Raw genomic sequence first — 18,502 nt, forward strand, 5'->3', positions numbered from 1 at the left:
GCCCATTGTACATTCACGTGCTCGTCTTTTGAGGGGTTCCTTCTTGCCCTCAACTGCGAGAGTATAAAAACAGCTGCCCCCGGACGCCGAAAGGAGGGCTCCGATTTCTTCTGTTGAGTGAAGTGCTCTCCCGTCTCTCTACTTCGGTCAAACCTGACCGCCTACTCTTTGCGATGTTAAAATAAACAAGTTGTTTCGTTGTTACCAGTCGACTCATGCTTTGCCGGGACCTTCGGATGCTTCCAGTTGTACCCCAGGCCGCCAGGCCAACGCTACCCTTGGGGCTTGCGACCCAGGTACAACCACGGGCGTCAGCGCCGAGTTCCCAACAGATCGTACCAGCAGTCCGGATCCAAACAGAATGTAATGCTACTAGTATTTTTTAAATGTGGTCAATGTAAGTGTCATTCTAATAAATTGTACTTGACATTTTGTAATGTGGGAAGAAAGTGGCTAGAAATAGAGTAAAATAGGATTTTAGAAAGGCGAGCTAGTTGGCATTTTATTACTGTAAGAAACTTGTATTGCAGGCAAGACAAGAGACTAAGAAAGTGACACAACAAAGAGTGCTTGTGTTGTGTGTCACTTTCTTCATTTCTCATCTAGCCTGCACTCTAACTTAAAGTAAAATAATTAAAATTTGAAGCCAGCATTTAAAAATCTGCTTGCCTCATGCCACTTGTCAAGCATGTATCTTTCTACTGAAAAAAAAAAAAACATATACACACTCTACTTGCTCCGGGTGCCGCGATATCTAAGCAGGCAGATTGCAAGAGAGTAAAAAAAAATTTATTACGAGAAAATCGCAAAAGCAACTCGAGAAGGACATGGGTTATGGAGATAATTTAATTTCTTGACCAAATTTGGTGAAACTGCACAGGCCTGTTCAGTTTCTTAGGCTGATTTTAAATATATAATCAGATTTTAAGTTTGTCACATAGTACCCGAGAACCCAATGTCCAGGGAATGGCCATGGAACGATGCTGATCCTTATCGGCCGTGCGCCTCAAGTAGTGATGGGTCTTCACATACGCCTGTGACGTTTTCGCATGAAAGCTGCAATGTGTGATGTTCTTTACCCAAAACACGTTTAGCTGCGTTTGCCAGTCATTTGTACAGTGCATTCACAGTAAACGGGTTGATCTGATCTTCACAGATGCACTATGAACTCACATGCTGACGTCTCGTCACATTTCACATGCACAACAGCAGCCTAATGTAAAGGCCATACTCCCACTCACCTTTGTTCGTTCTTACTTGGCCATCATATAGCTTGCACTTTGCACGTGCTAGCAAGGCCTTTGCCGCCTTCAAACTTTCAATGCTGCAAGATCCACGGCGTCGGTGCATTTGGCGAAGAATTTTCATTTTCGTTCCATTGCTGGAATGGGCATCTGCTATAGTCTTGCTTCTGCTTTTTTCTGGTTGTGTTCTAGCTGGTGTGGTTGCAAGATTTGTGTGTCGTGGCATACACGGCTGCTGACCACAATGCTCTCTTCTGCACATGACGGGTTCGCTGGTCTGGTGTTAAGCTTATCACGGCAGGCTCGGCAACCGCACTACCGAGGGCAGTGAGCCCGGCGTCTTGAATGTCCCAAGTTGTTGCCAGGTGCTCCTTGAAGTTCTTGGCCAGTGACTACCTCACCCATTTCCCAAATTTATGCTTAGTGCTGAACTTGTTCACTGGTGAGGCCACAGCTGCACCCTCCAGCAATTAGAGCAAAATAAAATTGCACTCGCATGTGTGCACTCTAACACTGGGAAGCAGACGACAGGATGCTGCGTGGCCACTCGAATGTCACTGTCACGTGTACCGAGCAGCCAATACGATCGTGCGTTGTTATGCCTCGATGACGCATTTTTCTAGAAAGCCATTGAGCGAGGACAGCCAGTGGTGGTGGATAATTGACGATGAGGGACCACTCTTTTCAAAGGAAACCAGGTTGAACATAATAACCTGTGTGCAACTGCATTTGCAGGTCATAGCAAAGCTAGAAAATTTACACATTAGCCAAAAAAATAGTTACAGGTTTTGAAAATGTCAGTTTTAAAAATTCAATTTTCTTTATTTTTTGCCTTCTGTGATCTGTCTACCCCGTTAATGTTCGTAATTGTAACTCTCAGACAACTCTGTATCAATATAGGCCACAACGTGCTGTCGTCCATACAGTCCACTGCATTTGAAATTTTGCATTTCTTGAACTTTTCTGCAACCATTGTTGAAGGGATGATGGCCCAAGCGCCGACTAACTTTGCATTAGCATGAGGCATGAGCAAAACAAGAACAAGGTAAAAGCGAGAGCCAACGTTTCGACAAGTGGTCTTGTCTTTTTCAAAGCGACATATGCTTTCCTTGGCACAGTATATATAGGTAGGGTTCTTCTAAAGGAGAGAGAAGGGTGTAAGGCAAGTGGGCGAAGCAATGACCAAGGGTGTGTTAGCGGCGAGGGTGTAAAATTGAAAATTTCAATTCATTTGAAGTCTACACCCTTGCACTAACAGTCTTTTCAATTCTACATCCTCGCTGCTAACACACCCTCCGTCATCGCTTCACCCACCTGCCTTACCCCCTCTCCCCTTTAGAAGAACCCTACCTATATATACTGTGCAGAGTTTTTGCTCATCATCTTCAATTTCCGCCTTCCCGGTGTTTTCCCTCCAGTTCAACATGTGACACAAAACTCGCATGCTGGAAACCTGTGACGCTGCTCTGTTGGCACTAGCTTAGCACATAACTCCTCTTTTGATTGAGCTTTTGTAATGAGCATGAGCAAGGTGCGTCATTGTCACCAACTTTGTCAATCTATGTGAATGCTTGTTCTGTTGCCATCATTTGGTGACAATGGCTCTGGCAGTAGGCGATTGCCAAATCTGAGAAAACATAGTTTTGGTTTCGTATCTCATTGTAATGCATGGGGATTCAAACTTATTTTCTTGGGGAAAAAGTTAATTGGGTGAATGTAAAAAAAGGAAAATTGTGTAAACATGATAATCATTCGGGGTTGTGAGCAGCTGTTTTCACTTGAAACTTTGCTGTGGGCATGAAGCTGCACTGGCCTTGTGCAAGCGTTCATCTTCACCAGGACCCGACAGTATAACCTACCGTGCCCTAATCTTGGCGAAGAGGCTCGGAAAGTGCTCCTGCTCTTGTTCAACAGCTCCTGGCAGACAGGTACGGTTCCCCAGGAATGGAAGACCAGTCGCCTAATTCCACTGCTCAAGCCTGGCAAGTCACCTGTAGACATTGCGTCATACCGACCAATTGCGCTTGCCAGCTGCAGCGGAAAACTAGTGGAGAGGATGGTTTTAGCACGGCTAAAATGGTACCTCAAACATTACCACGTATATCCAGATGCGGTGGCCGGTTTCAGGCGTGGTCGTTCTTCCATAGACAACGTCATCGACTTGGTGACTTACGTCGAGCACCAGAAGTCCTGCGAAAGATTATCTGCTGCCCTGTTTCTGTATGTTAAAGGAGCGTATGACAACGTAATGCACGAAGCGATTTTCAATGCCTTAGAGGCAGTAGGACTTGGCGGCAAAGTCGTATCTTTGGATAAGTAGCTATCTACATAAGAGATCCTTTTTCATACTTACCGAGGATGGCCCGACCTCCCCGCATTACAGCAACCGTGGGGTGCCTCAGGACGGATTACTGAGCCCAACGCTCTTCAGTCTAACACTCATTGGCCTTGCCAACATCCTGCCATGCACTGTTAGGCTCTCCATCTATGCCGACGACATTTGCATTTGGATGTCGGGTGTGATGCGACTGCAACTTCGCGCGCGGCTTCAGAAGGCAGCCACTTTAACATCATCCTACCTTTGAGAACAAGGACTTCATATATCATACGAAAAGTGTGCAGTGGTGGCGTTTACCAGGAAATTAATGTCTCCATACGTGATATCTGTCGACAGACAACTGATCTCGTACAGCACGAGTCACAGATTTTTGGGGGTAGTCATTGACAAAAATCTCTCCTGGACCCTCATGTGAATTATGTGAGAAAACGCCTGACAGGAATTTGCCATATGTTCAAGTTCCTTGCAGGGAAGACCTGGGGAGTGCCAATACAATCCATGCTGCAACTGTACAGGGTCCTCTTTATTGGATTCCTGCGGTACAGCCTACCGGTCATGTCCAACACCTGCAGAACTAACCTGAATATAATCCAAAGCATCCAAGCCCAAGCCCTCAAGATATGCCTTGGTCTACCGCGGAGTGCGTCAACGACTGAAGTTATTGCAGTCGCTCAAGATTCCACTATTAGAACACACATTAGCATTAAAACAATGCGTGGGCACATAAGACACTTCGCCCGGACCCCTACCCACCACCTCGCAAGTCTCCCTGTATATAGGCCCCACACGACATTTAGTGCGACTATCTTCGCGCACCGTGCCTCTCTCAGGTCAGGTTACACACCTGCGGCAAGGCCTTCCATTCCTCCATGGTGTACGCGCCGTACTCAAGTAAACCTTACACTCCCAGAACTTCAGAAAAAGTCGGACTTGCCATCATCAGCGCTCAAGCAGCTAACTTTACTTCTCTTGTACGAGAAATACAGCGACTACACACACGTCTACACTGATAGATCAACTACATCAACAAGTTCCGGTGGCGCTGTAGTTATACCAACAATGAGAATAACCCAGCGGTTCAAGATTTCCCATGTCACTACGTCTACAGCTGCAGAGCTCGCGGCTCTCCATGATGTGCTTCATGTGATAAAGGCTGAAAGTCCTAGAAAATGGGCAGTCTTCTGCGATTCAAGGCCGGCCTTGCAATGTATGCAGTCATTTCTCCGACATGCAGCTCACGATCGGCTCACGTGCGAAATCGTTGAACTTGTCCATCACTTGAGAGAAAAAGGCTATGATATCTCTTTCCAGTGGATACCAGGTCATTGCGGTATCGTAGGAAATGATGACGCCGATAAGGCAGCTCGGACATCAAACCAAGAAGACTGCTGCGTCCCCATTCCTCTCTCAGGGATCGACACCGCGAGACAACTTGGCATTTTAGCACGCACGATCTCCTTAGCAGAGTGGAACACCGCACATACAAGGCTCACAAGACTGCACAGACTAAACCTGTCACTTCAACTCGGACCTCCAGCCGGTCTACACCGACGTGAAGCGTCTCTTCTGTGTCGGTTATGGCTTGGAGTTGCCTTCACGAATGCCTACTCAGCTCTAATTGGAATGGCTGATAGTCCTGCATGTGATGTTTGCGGATGCAAGGAGAACATTGAACACTTATTGTGCCATTGTCCTCAATTTCAAGCACAAAGACCATCTTTGTCCAACACATTAAGGAAATTAGATGATCGTCCTCTGAGTGAACAGACGTTACTAGAGCACCGTCCCGACCGATCATCGGCTCAGAAGGCAGTGAAGGCACTTTTATGCTTTCTCAAAACTTCTGGTTTGCGCGAGCGTTTTTAACTCAAGTGCTGTCCGTACACGTATGTACACCTTCTCTCTCCCTTCTCTCACTTCCCCTTCTCCCTTCCCCCAGCGTAGGGTAGCCAACCAGACTATTGACTGGTTAACATCCCTGCCTTCCTATATTACTGTCTCTCTCTCTCACTTGCTGTGGGCAGGACAAAAATTGTTGTTTTTGACGGAAGATAGTCTTCGATGCATTCATTGTTGCCTAGTTCCACCAAGACTGACATCTTGGGGTCGGACGTGTGTGTGCTGACCAGTCAGGTTCAAATTATCCCGCAAGGGTCGCTTTCAGAATTGAAATAATGAGTCTTTGTCCATAGAAATATACCATCAGCACATCGGAGAAAGTCAATCAGCAGCTGTGTAACGGCCGTGAACTACACACCAGAACAAGCGGGTGCTGTGTGACCTTAAAGGGCCCCTCACCAGGTCTGGCCATTTTGAGCTAAATAGGCATTGTCAGAAAATAAGCATTGCCAGAAAAATTTGCAGTAGACTCCCATTAAGACGAACTCAAGGCACCATGAAAATTAGTTTGTCTTATCAGAAGAGTAGCTGGCAACATGATCATGTGCATCCAAATATCTTACTTCAGAACGGTAAGGGAAGTATACTTAAACCGGGGGGAAATTACATAAAAAGCATTTATTTAACTGAACTTAATCGGAAAGTGTTTTGAAGTGGTACTGTTGCTTGGTCATCCAGTCCGTGATGGATGTTTGTTGCTTCTGTGCAAATCGGCGAGCAGCCCCAAACAATGTCATCTTGCCTAATGACCTTAAAAATCCTTCTGTGCCTTCGTGCTGCTGGAAAAATTTCACTGTGGAGTTAAAGCAGGCATCTGCCACCTCACAGGTCATTGGTGCAGGCTCCGAGCTAGTGAAAGTACGAAGGTGCGCCCTGAGCTAGTATATGCTAGTTTCGGCGCGTATATTGCTGCCCTCGTACCGGCAGCACCAGGGAGACATAGCTCAAAATCATCGCTCGCATGACGTGCGACTTGTAGGTGACAAGCAAACTCGACAGCCATCTCCATCACATCGCTTGTCGCTGTTGCGTGCAAGATTGCTTGCATGGGGTTTATACTTTAGGTTTCAACCATCAGTTCCTTAAAGGAACACTGACTCAGAAATGTTCTAACTTGTATTTTCTGTTGTAATAAGTAGCTAGTGACCCAGTTATCACAGCACAAAACTTCGTTTGGTTTAGATTGCGGGGGTTAATTATTTAGAGCCTTGTTTATAGCGGCCAGTCCAAGTTTCGATTTCAGAAACCGAGAAGAGACAATAAATTTTTAAACACAGCTGGTCACGTAATCGTACAAAGCTGTGATGCAAACACCAGTGTGTGAGATTCGTTGTTGCTAGTGGTTTTGTTCATCTACGCACACAAGTGCCACGTGATATCTGCTGTCCTCATCGTCTTCCTTATTTCGTTGTCCACTGGCGACAATTTTCTGCATACTAGACATGACCGATCACTTTTAGGCGTAGGCGTCTTCAAAACCAACTGCCTTTCCCACGAGACAATCCTCCTGGAACAACTGCTTTGCTTTCAACAGCTGCCAATAGGCAGCAACGCATATCCATCATCTTGGCAACAATTGGCTTCCCTGTAGGTGAAGGCAAATTTGCTATTTTTCTGTAAAGACCAGGCAAGCAAGAGTGCCATGTGTTTATTAACCACCCGGACAATAAAATACAATCTTTCTGCAAATTTTCAGTAAGGCAAATCAGTTTTTTTTTTTTTTCTACGATTGAAATGGAGGTGGGCAAATGCAGCAATTCTTTAGTAGGGTCCACTCCTTGCATCCAGTGATGCACACAAACTCTGTCCACTTCTGCTGCTGAGGGCCGTCACAGGAAACCTATGCATGGCTATTCCCAGCACTGAAAGTGTCTGGCAGAAGTCAACAAGGCACATTGTGCTGTACTCTCCTCGTATTGGAAATCTCAACTGGCATGACAAAGATTGTTGCAGCGACACAGAGCACCCCACTACGACTAACAGCCAAGGAAAACTTTGATCAATGCAATGACGGGATTGGTTGTGGGACGAGCAAGAGCACATACAAGGAGCGTGGTAGCGAACACAAATTCGTGACATAGCGCTTTTGTGCTCTTGGGATGTTTACAAACTGACCTTAATGCTGTAAATGTCATAAGGTGCTGCGCTTTGCGGTTTTCTGTGTGCAGATACTTTAAAACTGGTTTTAAATAAGTTTTAAGCTACATTTGGCTGTTAATATTTTGTATATACTGTGTGTCCACATAAATTGATCTCAAGTTTCCTCAACTTCAAAATTTTGGGTCACTACTTCTTTAGTGTTATGTTGGTTTTGTTACATTTAACACATTTGTGGATGTATGTGTATGTGTAGCCTTCTTTTGTTTGATTTTCTTCTCTCTGCTCATGCAAGTGTTGCAGTAAGTCATTGTTGTACATGCAGTTACGGGGATGTGCACAGCATTCGAATCCTGCATGACCGGCACTGTGCCTTCATCAACTACGGCAACAAGCTTTCGCCTGGAAAAGCCATGGAGGCTTTGCAAGGCCATATACTGTGCGGATCAGCAATTCTCATCCGGTTTCCAGATAACAACTACCTAGAGAATGGATCTAAGAAAGAGCCAGTGACAGTGCTGCGAAAGTCCAGTCTGAAGTGAGAAGCCTTGCATGTTGCTTGTTCTGATTGATTGATTGATAACCATTGATAGCAATCTTGCGATGGTGATTGCTGTGCATTCGTGTCCATAAAGGTTCAGTTATGAGTGCTGCACAGGTGTAAAATTGTGTTTAAAAAACTCGGGTGTGGTGTTTTCAGGATGTCAGCAGAGGAGCAGAAGCCAGCCACTACATTGAGTGAACCGAAGGTCAAGGTATCTGGGCCTGTGAATGGCAATGAATGTTACTTCTGGAGAACTACTGGCTGTACCTATGGTGATAACTGCTACTATGACCACATTCCTAGTCACAAGGGTATCGACTGGAAAGCACCGCGTAGCACTGGAAAGTTCAAAGTGAGTTTTGCCACTTTGTTCTGCATGCACACTTTTACAGAATAGGAGCCGGATGGGAAAAGCAAGAAGTGATCTTTAGCAACTTGTTAAGATCGGTTTGTTTGACAGTATTCACATATAGTTCTGAGTGGGGTGTTCGTTCATCTTTAGTTGAAGAATGGTACAAAGGAACAGTCCCGCCATTTCGAAGTTGAAGCAGTTGCTGTAAGTTACGCATAATTGATTGGAATGGCAATATATATTTTCTCATGTTCTATAATAGTGCAATAGCATAACTACAATGCTTTTATGAGTGATAGTATGCATACTTGTTTTGAAAATTGGTGCATGGCATATACATTCTTGAACCTTTGTTCAGAGACTTCATTAAACCTTGGATTTCCTTAGGATGATGCTTACACGCCATGGTGGGGCTAGGTCACTGCTACTTAAGCCTGTTTCACATGCAAGCGATTGAGTGAACGGAGCGAACAGCGGCACGGCGATGCGAAGCTTTTCGCGAGGTTCCGTTTCACATGCATTGCCGCCGCGCGTTTTCCGCCGAAGCGAATAGCAATGTTGCTGGCAAAAAACACGGGACTTTCAGCCAGTTTCAGTAGTTTGCGACTACCAACATAGGCATTGCTTTGTCCCTGCCTCTCAAATTTTTATTTTATGAATACATATCCTGCGCTTAGCAATTAACAATTCGTTGAAAAGCTCTCGGGGTATTGTGTTCGTACCCCGTGTAGCAAGTAAATAAACATCGTCCTATGCACAGGCTTTCCCGCACTAGTCCTCCACTGGTCACGTGTCGAGGCGGGCCGTTCGGAAGTGGTGCTGCCACTCTGCCGCTGCGACGAAATTCCAACTTGCCCGAACCTCGCCGCTAGTGCCGCCGCCGCCGCTCGAAACAGATTTCTGCGGCGCGGCGGCAGGATTCGCGAGCATTTTCGCTTGCATGTGAAACAGGCTTTACACTGCTAAGCTCGAGAACGTGGGATCAGATCCCGAATTTCGGTGGGGGCCATTTTAGTAAGTCACTTTTTAAATGAGTATTTATATAATTGTCCCCTATGATGACAGTTACCGTTGACTGCTTTAAGTGAAGCAATAGATCCAGTGTCGCATTGGTGACGGCCTAAGGCTGTTTTTTCTCTCTTTTTTTTTTTTTTTTTTTTTTTTGCCTGGCAGTGGGCACAATAAGATGAACAAATAAAATCAAATTCACCTCATAAACGGAGCCCAACGCTGACAATGTTGCGGACTGGGTGTTGCTGCTAGCACCGTAACAGTCTATAATTTCTCATTCCCTCATGTCCTTAATGCGATAGCAACATTACTTGCAACCTAACTTGCACAGTTTCAGTTTTCACACTAGAAGCGAGAGTCCAACGCGAACAGAGTAACCACAGTTTTCATTAGCTGCATACGTGGAGCTTTATCATCAGCTTCAACAAACAGCACTATTACGTAATCTTCTGTTTTTCACATACAATGTATTTTTTTGCCGATGGAACGAATCTGGGGCATTGTATGGCAAAGAAAGGTTGTTTTAGAGGTTTGGCATGAAAATTTTAGAGCAAATGATTCATTTTTCTAGGCACTTAGCTGAGGTTTGAAGCATTTGTCATTGCAGAAAGATGTTCGGCGTAGGTTTCGGTTTAAAAGCAATACACTTCTTGCGAGTCCCATCGGATAGATATCCAAGGGTACAAAAATTTGCTGGCATGGCATCGTTGATTCATAGCAGCACACTAAATTTTGCTGTTTATTAATCACTAGATGACGAAAGAAGATAGTTGTATTTTAGAGTCCTGAATAACCACACGATGACGATTGTTGAGCCTTGCAACATACAACTGCCTTGCAGCTATACCATCAGTAAAGTGGCGGATGCAGCCAGTGTTTCCAGATGACTATTCATCTTGAATATCCTCTATTGTGCACAGTTCTCTTGATAGAGTATTTTTCATAGTCATAGTCACAGAAAATGTGGTGTCCCCTAACCTGTACCCAGCCAAGCATAGTAGAGGTTGATTCACTTAGCTGGGCTTTTCGATCCCATCCTACTTCATTTCCCTTTATAGAAAAGGTGCCATATTTGGTATTTCGTTCAATATATATAAAGTATTTTTCTAATAGTCCAACTAGTTGGAACTTCGTAATATTCAGATGTTGCTGTTTTGGCGGCACAATTTGAGCAACATAGAGCACGCTGTTGTTAAGTTCACCTCTTTTGGTTTCTTTACAGCAGGTTAACCACCCCACAGAAGGGATCCTCATTGTATCTAGCCATATATGCCATTATCATGTAGCTCTGCTGATAGTGCATTTGCTTTTGTTGTTACCTTTCAGTGATGCACAGCTGCTGTTTCTGTGGCTGCGGAATGTAAAGGTTCACCATGAAACTGCCTTGCACCGAAGATGGCTTTGCGACAACAGAAAATGGCTCCTCCGATTTTGGGACCAAGTCATTGGAATGGCCAATCATCCATCATGTTTGCTCATTGTTTGCTTTGTGTGACTGCAACTTCTTTATTGTTTGTGCATGTGTGTATTCTTTTTCCTTCTTCTTTGTGAAGCCAAAGGTTTGGCAGTTGCCTTGGGCTGTAACAAGTCTCCTTTGACTGCTGTGCCCCGACTCGCACACCCTGGCTGTGATAATGTAACTATGTGTAATTGTGTGTTTTGTTTTAGATTCTAGATTCATGTTTGTTGTGGCTCCTAGTCCCTCTTCAATTCTTTTTAATATTGTGCTACTTTAATTGCTTTTGTTTCCTGCTCAACTTCACTGTGTAAGTTTGGATGGTGTGTTACCCTAAAAAAATTCTTGCACTTCACAGGGAGTGCTCTGGTTAAGACAATCAAATACTCGTGGCCTTTGATAGTCGATGCCAATTTCAGAGCTAAAATGTGGCGCTGTATTTATACAGTTTTCATCAGCAGTTGGCTTTAATCTTAAACTTGTGCACCTTGTTTATACCAAGAGCTGTTAAGAGACACAGCTGTCCGTTGTGCTTTTGTGTACTGGACCCTGCAAAAGTTGTTTTCTCTGCAAATGTTCATTAGGAGCGACCCTGTGTTTGTGCCTTGTTGAGATGGCATTTAAGTAACTTCGAAAAGTCTTATTTTTGTTACAAAATAAATGAAACAATGAATTTTATGTCATCTGTTGGATTGCCCTTTACTGGTTGTCAAGCTTGTTTCAAAATCCAGAGTGACAGTACAAAAGTTTACAAGAGTAATTTATTAGCAGTGTCAACACCAGTTGCACTGTTCTTTTGCCCACCACCACATGCACACACACTTACACACACAGACCCATCCATGAAAGCATTCATTCTTGGCAGTTTTCAACTGTGCTGCACTTCTGATATGGCAGTATGTTTTGAGTAAGTAGGGTTCCACAACCTGTCCCAAGAGGCACACTGGAATGATAACATTAATTCAGAACTCTCTGCGAGTTCAGTAATGTTGAATGTCTATTTACAACAAAGTGGTATTAAAGTATGTCCACCGTCAGCTGCAACAAGGGAGTAAACAGCAGAGCAACAATTCAACATGTCTGGACTAAGATGTCAGTGGATCCTTTGCACGAAGGCAAATTTCCTCAACAAAGAGCGTACTTCCGATGTTGGCAGGGATGTGCATGAGAAGCTGGCAGCCTGAATTTGCACCATGAACTTGTGTATGGCATTTCTGTCTCATTTTTGTATTCTTTCACTGGGGACTTTGAGACACTTGTGGTGCAGTGTTCAGTAGTAGTTCTTGTACTCGTTAACTGCTCTGGCGACTGAGCCCAGCACTGTGTGCCAGTGGCTTGCTTCTCCATCACCCACCAACATCGACACTAGTCATGCGTTCAAACCAGTAGCTGATACTTCCTCGGGGCTGGATGGATCAGCGATCAGAGGCAGGTCCCTGTCAACCTTGCTTGGCTTTGCACTGCTCTCTGGCTTCTTCATGGTGACTTCATTATGTTCATCAGATTCCACTGGTGTGGTCTGTGCAGCGCTTGGTGTAGTGCTTACAACTTCTGCACTGTTTTCCTCTACTGTAGTCGTCTCTGCCTTATTGCCATGGTCCCTTCGATATGCTCTCTCGTCATCAATTGTGTGAAACCTGGGATCCCTTGGTTTGTCCTGACCATTTTTGTTCTCGGGGATGGGATCACTTGGTTTGTCCTGACTATTCTTGTTTTCAGGGTAGTCCTCATTGCTTGCTTCTGTTGTTGTAGATGGATCTCGTGACCTTTTTTCTGGAAGGATTTCTGGCGTCGCACCATCACGTTCTTCGTAAGGTTCCGTGTAAGAAGTGCTCATTGCAGTTGTCTCTGCTGTTGTTATCGCTGTGGTTGTTTCGTCTGTACGATACGTTGAGGGGTTCATGGTAGTCTCGTCAGGACTCAAAGTGGTCTGTTCTGCAGGTGACCCTGATGTGGGTGCTTCTCTTTCGAGGCCACCAGGGGTGGTGATGTCCACTGCAGGGTCCACACTGTAGAAAGTGGTTGTTGGTGGTGTTGGAGGCACTGTTTTTTCACTGTAGGTTGTTGGTTGAACAGTTGTGGTGGTTGTGGTTGGCTCTGTTGTAGTTGTGGTGAACTCTGTTGTGGTGGTGGGCTCTGTGGTAGTTGTGGTTGGCTCTGTCGTGGTCAACTCTGTCGTGGTTGACTCTGTTGTTGCAGCTGTGGTAGACTCTGTTGTTGTCGTGGTAATAGCAGTTGTCGTATCCACTCTATCTGCACGCTCCTCGGGCTTGGGGGGTTCATTGCGTAGGCTAGAGGATGTTGGAGCTTCTGTAGTGGTAGTCGTCGTTGAAGGGGGAGGGTCGGTTACAATATGTGGGTGAACCTTGATGCGGAACTTGGGGTCGTAGCGAGGGTAGTCAGGTGGGTAGTGCCTATGATGGGGCTTGAAATGTTTGTGGTGCGAGTCTTCCCAGCCTGTGGCATACTTGTCCCAACCACTTGTGTCAGGTTTCCAGCCGCCTGGTGGTGATTGCCAGCTGCCACTAGAGCTGTAGTGTTCCCAGCCACTAGCCGCTGGCTTCTCCCAGCCCCCCGACGACGATGATCGTTCCCAGCCTCCTGATGGTGGGTGCTCCCAGCCCCGTGTAGGCTTCTCCCAGCCGCTGGACGAATGTCGGTCCCAACCGCTGGAGGAATGCTTGTCCCAACCGCTAGAAGGATGCTTGTCCCAACCGCTGGAAGGGTGCTTGTCCCAGCCACTGGAGTGTTGCTTATCCCAGCCGCCACTCGAATGGGGCCTGTCCCAACCTCCCGAGTGGGGCTTTTCCCATCCGCTGCTTGCATACTTCTCCCATCCAGAAGGTGGCTTCCATGTTGGCTTCTCCCAACCAGTGCTAGGCTTCTCCCACGGGAAGTGCTCCTCAGGTTCAGGTGGTGGTGGCCTTTCCAGCGGGTCCTTGGTGCCGCTCACGATACGGATCTTGGGGCTCACGTGCAGGCGAAACTTGACGGGCGGGATGCGTATCTTAGCGTCGACAGTCTTGTAGTGCGGTTTCTTTTTGATGTGCCAGCCATGGCCGTGGTCGTGGCCGTGGTCGTGGCCGTGGCTGTGGTCCTCCCACGAGTGGTGGTGATGGTGGTGGTCTTCCTCGGGTGCGGCGGGACGGATCTTGATGGTGACCGCGCCATGCTTGGGCTTTGGTGGGTTCCACGGCTGTGGCTCCCAGTGGCTGGGCGGAGGCACCCAGTGCTCTTCGGGCGGTGAGATCCAGGGCCCCGAGCGTGACTTACTTCGCGGATAGCTGCTGGCTGGAGCCCGGTAAGGTGACTCTGGCCTCCTGTACGCACGCGGCGGTGTCAGGCTGTAGGTTGGCTTGGAGTACTCGGGCTCGTCGTGGTAAGTTGAACTCCTTAGTGGTCGTGAGGCGGCCTCGTATAGTGGCGCTGATGCCGCAGCGGTGGCGCTCGGCTTGGAGCCGAATGGCGCGAACAGCATGCCCAGGAACTGCTTAGTTGCCTGGTCCGAGAAGTCCGACTGGCCCCGCGCGGTGGCAGCCGCTAGGGCCACCAGCACGAGGACCTTCATCTGCACAAGAAAAATATACGGCACCTGTCACACACTGTACCAGCCGACATTAGTAGAAATAACGTTCAGTCTTTGCACGTACAGACTGAGCTCTCTACGTAGACGTTTTTTTTTTTGTTGTTGTTGTTTTGCTCCTTTTGCGAAAGCCGTGTCAAATTGGCTTTATGGTATAACGCTTCAGCGGGCTGTTTGCTCAGGCTTCTCAGGCCTAAATTCATGCCAACGATACCGCCTAGTCGGCGATATGGATTTTTGCGCATTGTGGATTAATTTTCTTACATTAAACAGGCAAAGTGGGAAGCTTAGTGGCATATACCGTGCCGCTGCAGGACAAGGTGCAACCATTTCCCTAACCTTAGAGGCGCTGTTAAATGTATTGCCGGTGTTTTGGTTTGTGTGTCACAATTTTTGAATTTCACTTGCAGCGCACATTTTTCAAGTACTAATATTTGAGGCGTGAACCGAAAGTGTCTCAAATCATTAATTGTAGTCATGGAATCGTGTAGCGCGTTTCGAGGTTGCAATGCGACGAGAGTTTGAAGTAAACGAAGGTTGAACCGTGATAGAACTCCCTGGACGAACAGCTGATGCGAGAAGCGGAGCTCTTTTTGCTTTCTTCACATTGCGAACTGCGCACTTTTGTGTTGAGGTCTCCCACCTGACTATATTTTGATGCTAAGTAGGCTGTGCGAGAATAATCTGCATTGTGTCAGCAGTGGAGATGTGTAGCATGACATATTTTTCGCGACTCTTAGCAGTTCCCGTGCGATGTGGGCATTGTCTTGTGGGCAATCAAGGTGGTCTGCGACTCGACTCGCGTGGGAGTACTTATTGCTGGGCGTATCTTCGCATCGTGGTAATGTAATCGCTGGCCTTCGTGAAAGCGCCGCGGTGGCGCCACGCTCCAATCGAGGCGAAATACGAGAGGAGCGTATAGGTCAGTATCATGCAATCTCGGCGATATCAGGCCGCAATCTGGGGCTAATCTATGTAAACGGAGTGCACGGAGAAGGTCGCACGATGAGGAATACGCTTGTCCTCGGCGTGTGCGTTCTCTTGCCGCGTTCCGTGCTTTTCGTCTGGGTTGAGAACTAGCTCGTGACGAGGTTTATCGGGGGGAGCGTGCTGTTCGCTTTCCGTGCAATAAGCTTACTTCGTGTGCTAGTCTCAAAGACGAAAAAAGCAGTCGAGAAGAAAAAGGAACCGCGGAGAGGCCGCTGTCCTCTTCGCGGCACTGCACGCCTTCTCGGCGCACAGGTCAGAAGGCCACTCTGTCTGATCTAGGATTTGCGCGCGACAGAAAAAGCGTGTCGCGCCAGCGCCGCGCGACTTTTCGTGGTGTGCTGGCTCGGCTGTGTGCGTTTGCTCCGGCTGTCACGCGTTAGGCCAACGCTGACAGCGGCTCGTTTGCAGTGGTACATGGTGGGTTGCGCTGTCGCTTGCGCGCTTTTTAGTACGGAAGGTTGTATAGACGGAACGACCCTGACCGTGGAAGGTGTCGCGCAGAGAAGGCGAGCGGGAATGCGCTTTTAGTTTCACCGTCGTGGCGTGTAGCGCTCTCGGTGTTGACTCCACACGTTCCCTTGGGAGACGCGTATACCAGCGCCGAAAGAAGCCACACACATTCGTTTCCCATTAGTAATCACATTTAAGCACGCGGCTGACGGCTAAAGACCTGCTGAGGGCCGTTCATAGGAAGCAGGATACCTGAATACGCGTTCGCCGTTTATTGTATCTCGTTTGGATAAGAACATACCCCGCGATGTTGCAGCTGAGCGGCGAACGCGCGCGTTCTCCACAATTTTATCTTTTGGCCCAGCTTCGGTACACGGCAGAAGGCCTCATTTCGACTATGCTGACAGGCGAGGAGAAAGCAGAACAACTCCAATGAGAGATTTTCTACCAACGTAATGTGTACGACGCGACAGTCCGCGTCCCCCAAGGGTGCAGGTTAACGTACAGCGCACATTTATTGAAGCTCTCATCGCTGTGAAGCTCCACAGAGAGGTAGGAGGGGGCAGTCATCTGGTCGTTTATTGGACGGGGACCTATTTGGTATTTTCCCCGTGCTTTCTTTTTGCGGCGCGCTCTCCTTGCCCCGTCACCTCACACTTTTCAGAGATTCGATTCCCCGATTTCGGAAGGCGAGAGTGTGCTTTTCCTCGGTCCGCGGAGCAAATCCCCACGTCGGACGTGCCATTGTTCTTATCAAACCAAGGAGACTTCGACGTACAGCGTAAGTTGGCCGCCGCGCCACACCCCCGCGTCTCGAAAAGACTAGTGAAGCCCTCGCGACGGAGGGGACTCGATAATCATCTTCAGTTACCTAAGGGCGCAGCTCGACCTGTTTCGCGTCGGTCACCAGCCTGGACCGCGTGCGTGCAGACCGTATAACATACTGCGCCTTCAAGCGACGCGTCTAAGGCGACGTGCGGCGCACCCAATGCGGCTCGGGTTCTTTCCGCCGTCCCCTGCAGCGACGCGGACGCGTGCGTACGGGCGATCATCCGGATTAGCTTGGATCCCTGCGTATCCTTCGCGGGCCGGCCACGCGCCGCTCGTGCTTGTAGGACAGCGGTGGCGAACCGGTCCACATCGCGGCAACGTAAGCGCGTTTTAGACGTGGGAGTTCGTGCACCACGGGGTGTCCCGCGTTATTTGCCTCGGAACGGCCAAGGCATGCGTGCTGTTGCGACTGCGCTGTGAAGTAAACCCTCATCGCATGCAGGGGCAGCGGGAGCCGTGTGGTTGCACCGGGCGAGTTAATTACGCGCTCGCAGTAATTGCGTGCAGGCGACGTGCGCGGCATGACAAATGTCTGGCAGCTGCGCCCCTAAAAGTGTGCATGGCGCTCGCCTCGTTTCTACCTCTCTGCTGGAACATTTAATCACGTCCAAAGCGGTGTATGACCCTAGTCCTCGCGCGTTTATGATCCAAGCCGTTGAGTTGCTTTCCGCCGGGGATCTCGTGGCTAACCCAGTCAAAAAACTAACCATTAAGCCCAGGTGGAATTTTCAATGGGACCCAACTGGTTCCAATTGGGCTTCGTGGGAAGTCCAGTTGGACATCACTGCTGGGTGGTATCCCAATTGGTCCCAACGGGACCCAATTGGAAGTTACTGAATGAGTAATCTGGTAAAACGGCAAAATAGTTTATAATAATAGCACGATTATAATGTTAGTTTTCAAGTAAAAGATTTTTATATTTTGGTGGCGATGGAGAGAAGCATTTAGCTTTCTGTCAAGTTCAAGATCTCTCTTGAAATTTCGACAATTTCTCATGAACCATTGGCGCCACTTGTTCCTTTGTTTTTCATGTTGCTCCCAACGAGTCTGATTCAAAGACCAATTGGGTCCAATTGTGTTTAAAAAAAAAACAATTGGTCTAATTGGACCTGCTGGATTTTTCCAAGGGGTGTCCTAAAATACAATTGGAAATTTCCAACTGGCTTGAGGTTTCTTTGACTGGAAAGCTTCTGACGTTTTACAAAGGCCACGACGTTATCGCCTACGTGGCGGTTGTGCGTGCGCGCACAACCGCCGTCACTATAGCGAACAGGCTGCATGTTTGTCGTAGGAGCTGCACTCGTTGCCTTGTTGCATTGCTACAAGAAGACTAACGAGGCGGACTCGCAGATTACCGTAGTCTGGCCAGGGTAGCAACACAAATGCCGCGTTCTTGCTTTTTCTAGATTTCAACCAAAGGCTCAGGAGCAAACTGATGTCACATTAGACGCGATATGTGCGTGTTGACGACGTTTATTTTTTCTGACAATGAAGGTTATCGCGGTACGGAAGGCTGCAGCATGTAAGCTAACGATAAAACGACTTGTTTTATACAGGGCTACCATAAATGATTCGGTCGTTTTGAAAAGGCTATGTTTTCAAAAGTATTACACTTACACACATGAAAGATATATGGAAAGAGCCACGAACTCGCCGAGTTTATATACACCCTCTACAAGTGTTCAATATGTGCCCCTTTGGTGACAC

General features: G+C 47.4%; 2 protein-coding genes across 3 annotated transcripts in view; one reads left to right on the plus strand and one right to left on the minus strand.

Moving 5' to 3' along the window:
• LOC142566008 (uncharacterized) overlaps positions 1–11,619 on the plus strand; it is an 82,904-nt gene extending 71,285 nt beyond the window's left edge. For both annotated transcript variants that reach the window (XM_075676689.1, XM_075676690.1), the window contains 3 exons: positions 7,904–8,116; positions 8,279–8,474; positions 10,812–11,619. In XM_075676689.1, coding sequence (XP_075532804.1) covers positions 7,904–8,116; positions 8,279–8,474; positions 10,812–10,814 — 412 coding nt within the window. In that variant the 3' untranslated portion in view covers positions 10,815–11,619. The remainder of the gene's footprint in view (positions 1–7,903; positions 8,117–8,278; positions 8,475–10,811) is intronic.
• A 105-nt stretch (positions 11,620–11,724) lies between these two features.
• The window catches only part of LOC142566007 (uncharacterized), a 41,020-nt gene continuing 34,242 nt past the window's right edge, over positions 11,725–18,502 (minus strand). Inside the window, exon 2 of the mRNA XM_075676687.1 lies at positions 11,725–14,509. Within this exon, the coding sequence (XP_075532802.1) occupies positions 12,311–14,509 (2,199 nt within the window). The 3' untranslated portion in view covers positions 11,725–12,310. The remainder of the gene's footprint in view (positions 14,510–18,502) is intronic.

Source organism: Dermacentor variabilis, unplaced genomic scaffold (assembly GCF_050947875.1).
Source record: "Dermacentor variabilis isolate Ectoservices unplaced genomic scaffold, ASM5094787v1 scaffold_12, whole genome shotgun sequence".
NCBI lineage: Eukaryota > Metazoa > Arthropoda > Arachnida > Ixodida > Ixodidae > Dermacentor > Dermacentor variabilis.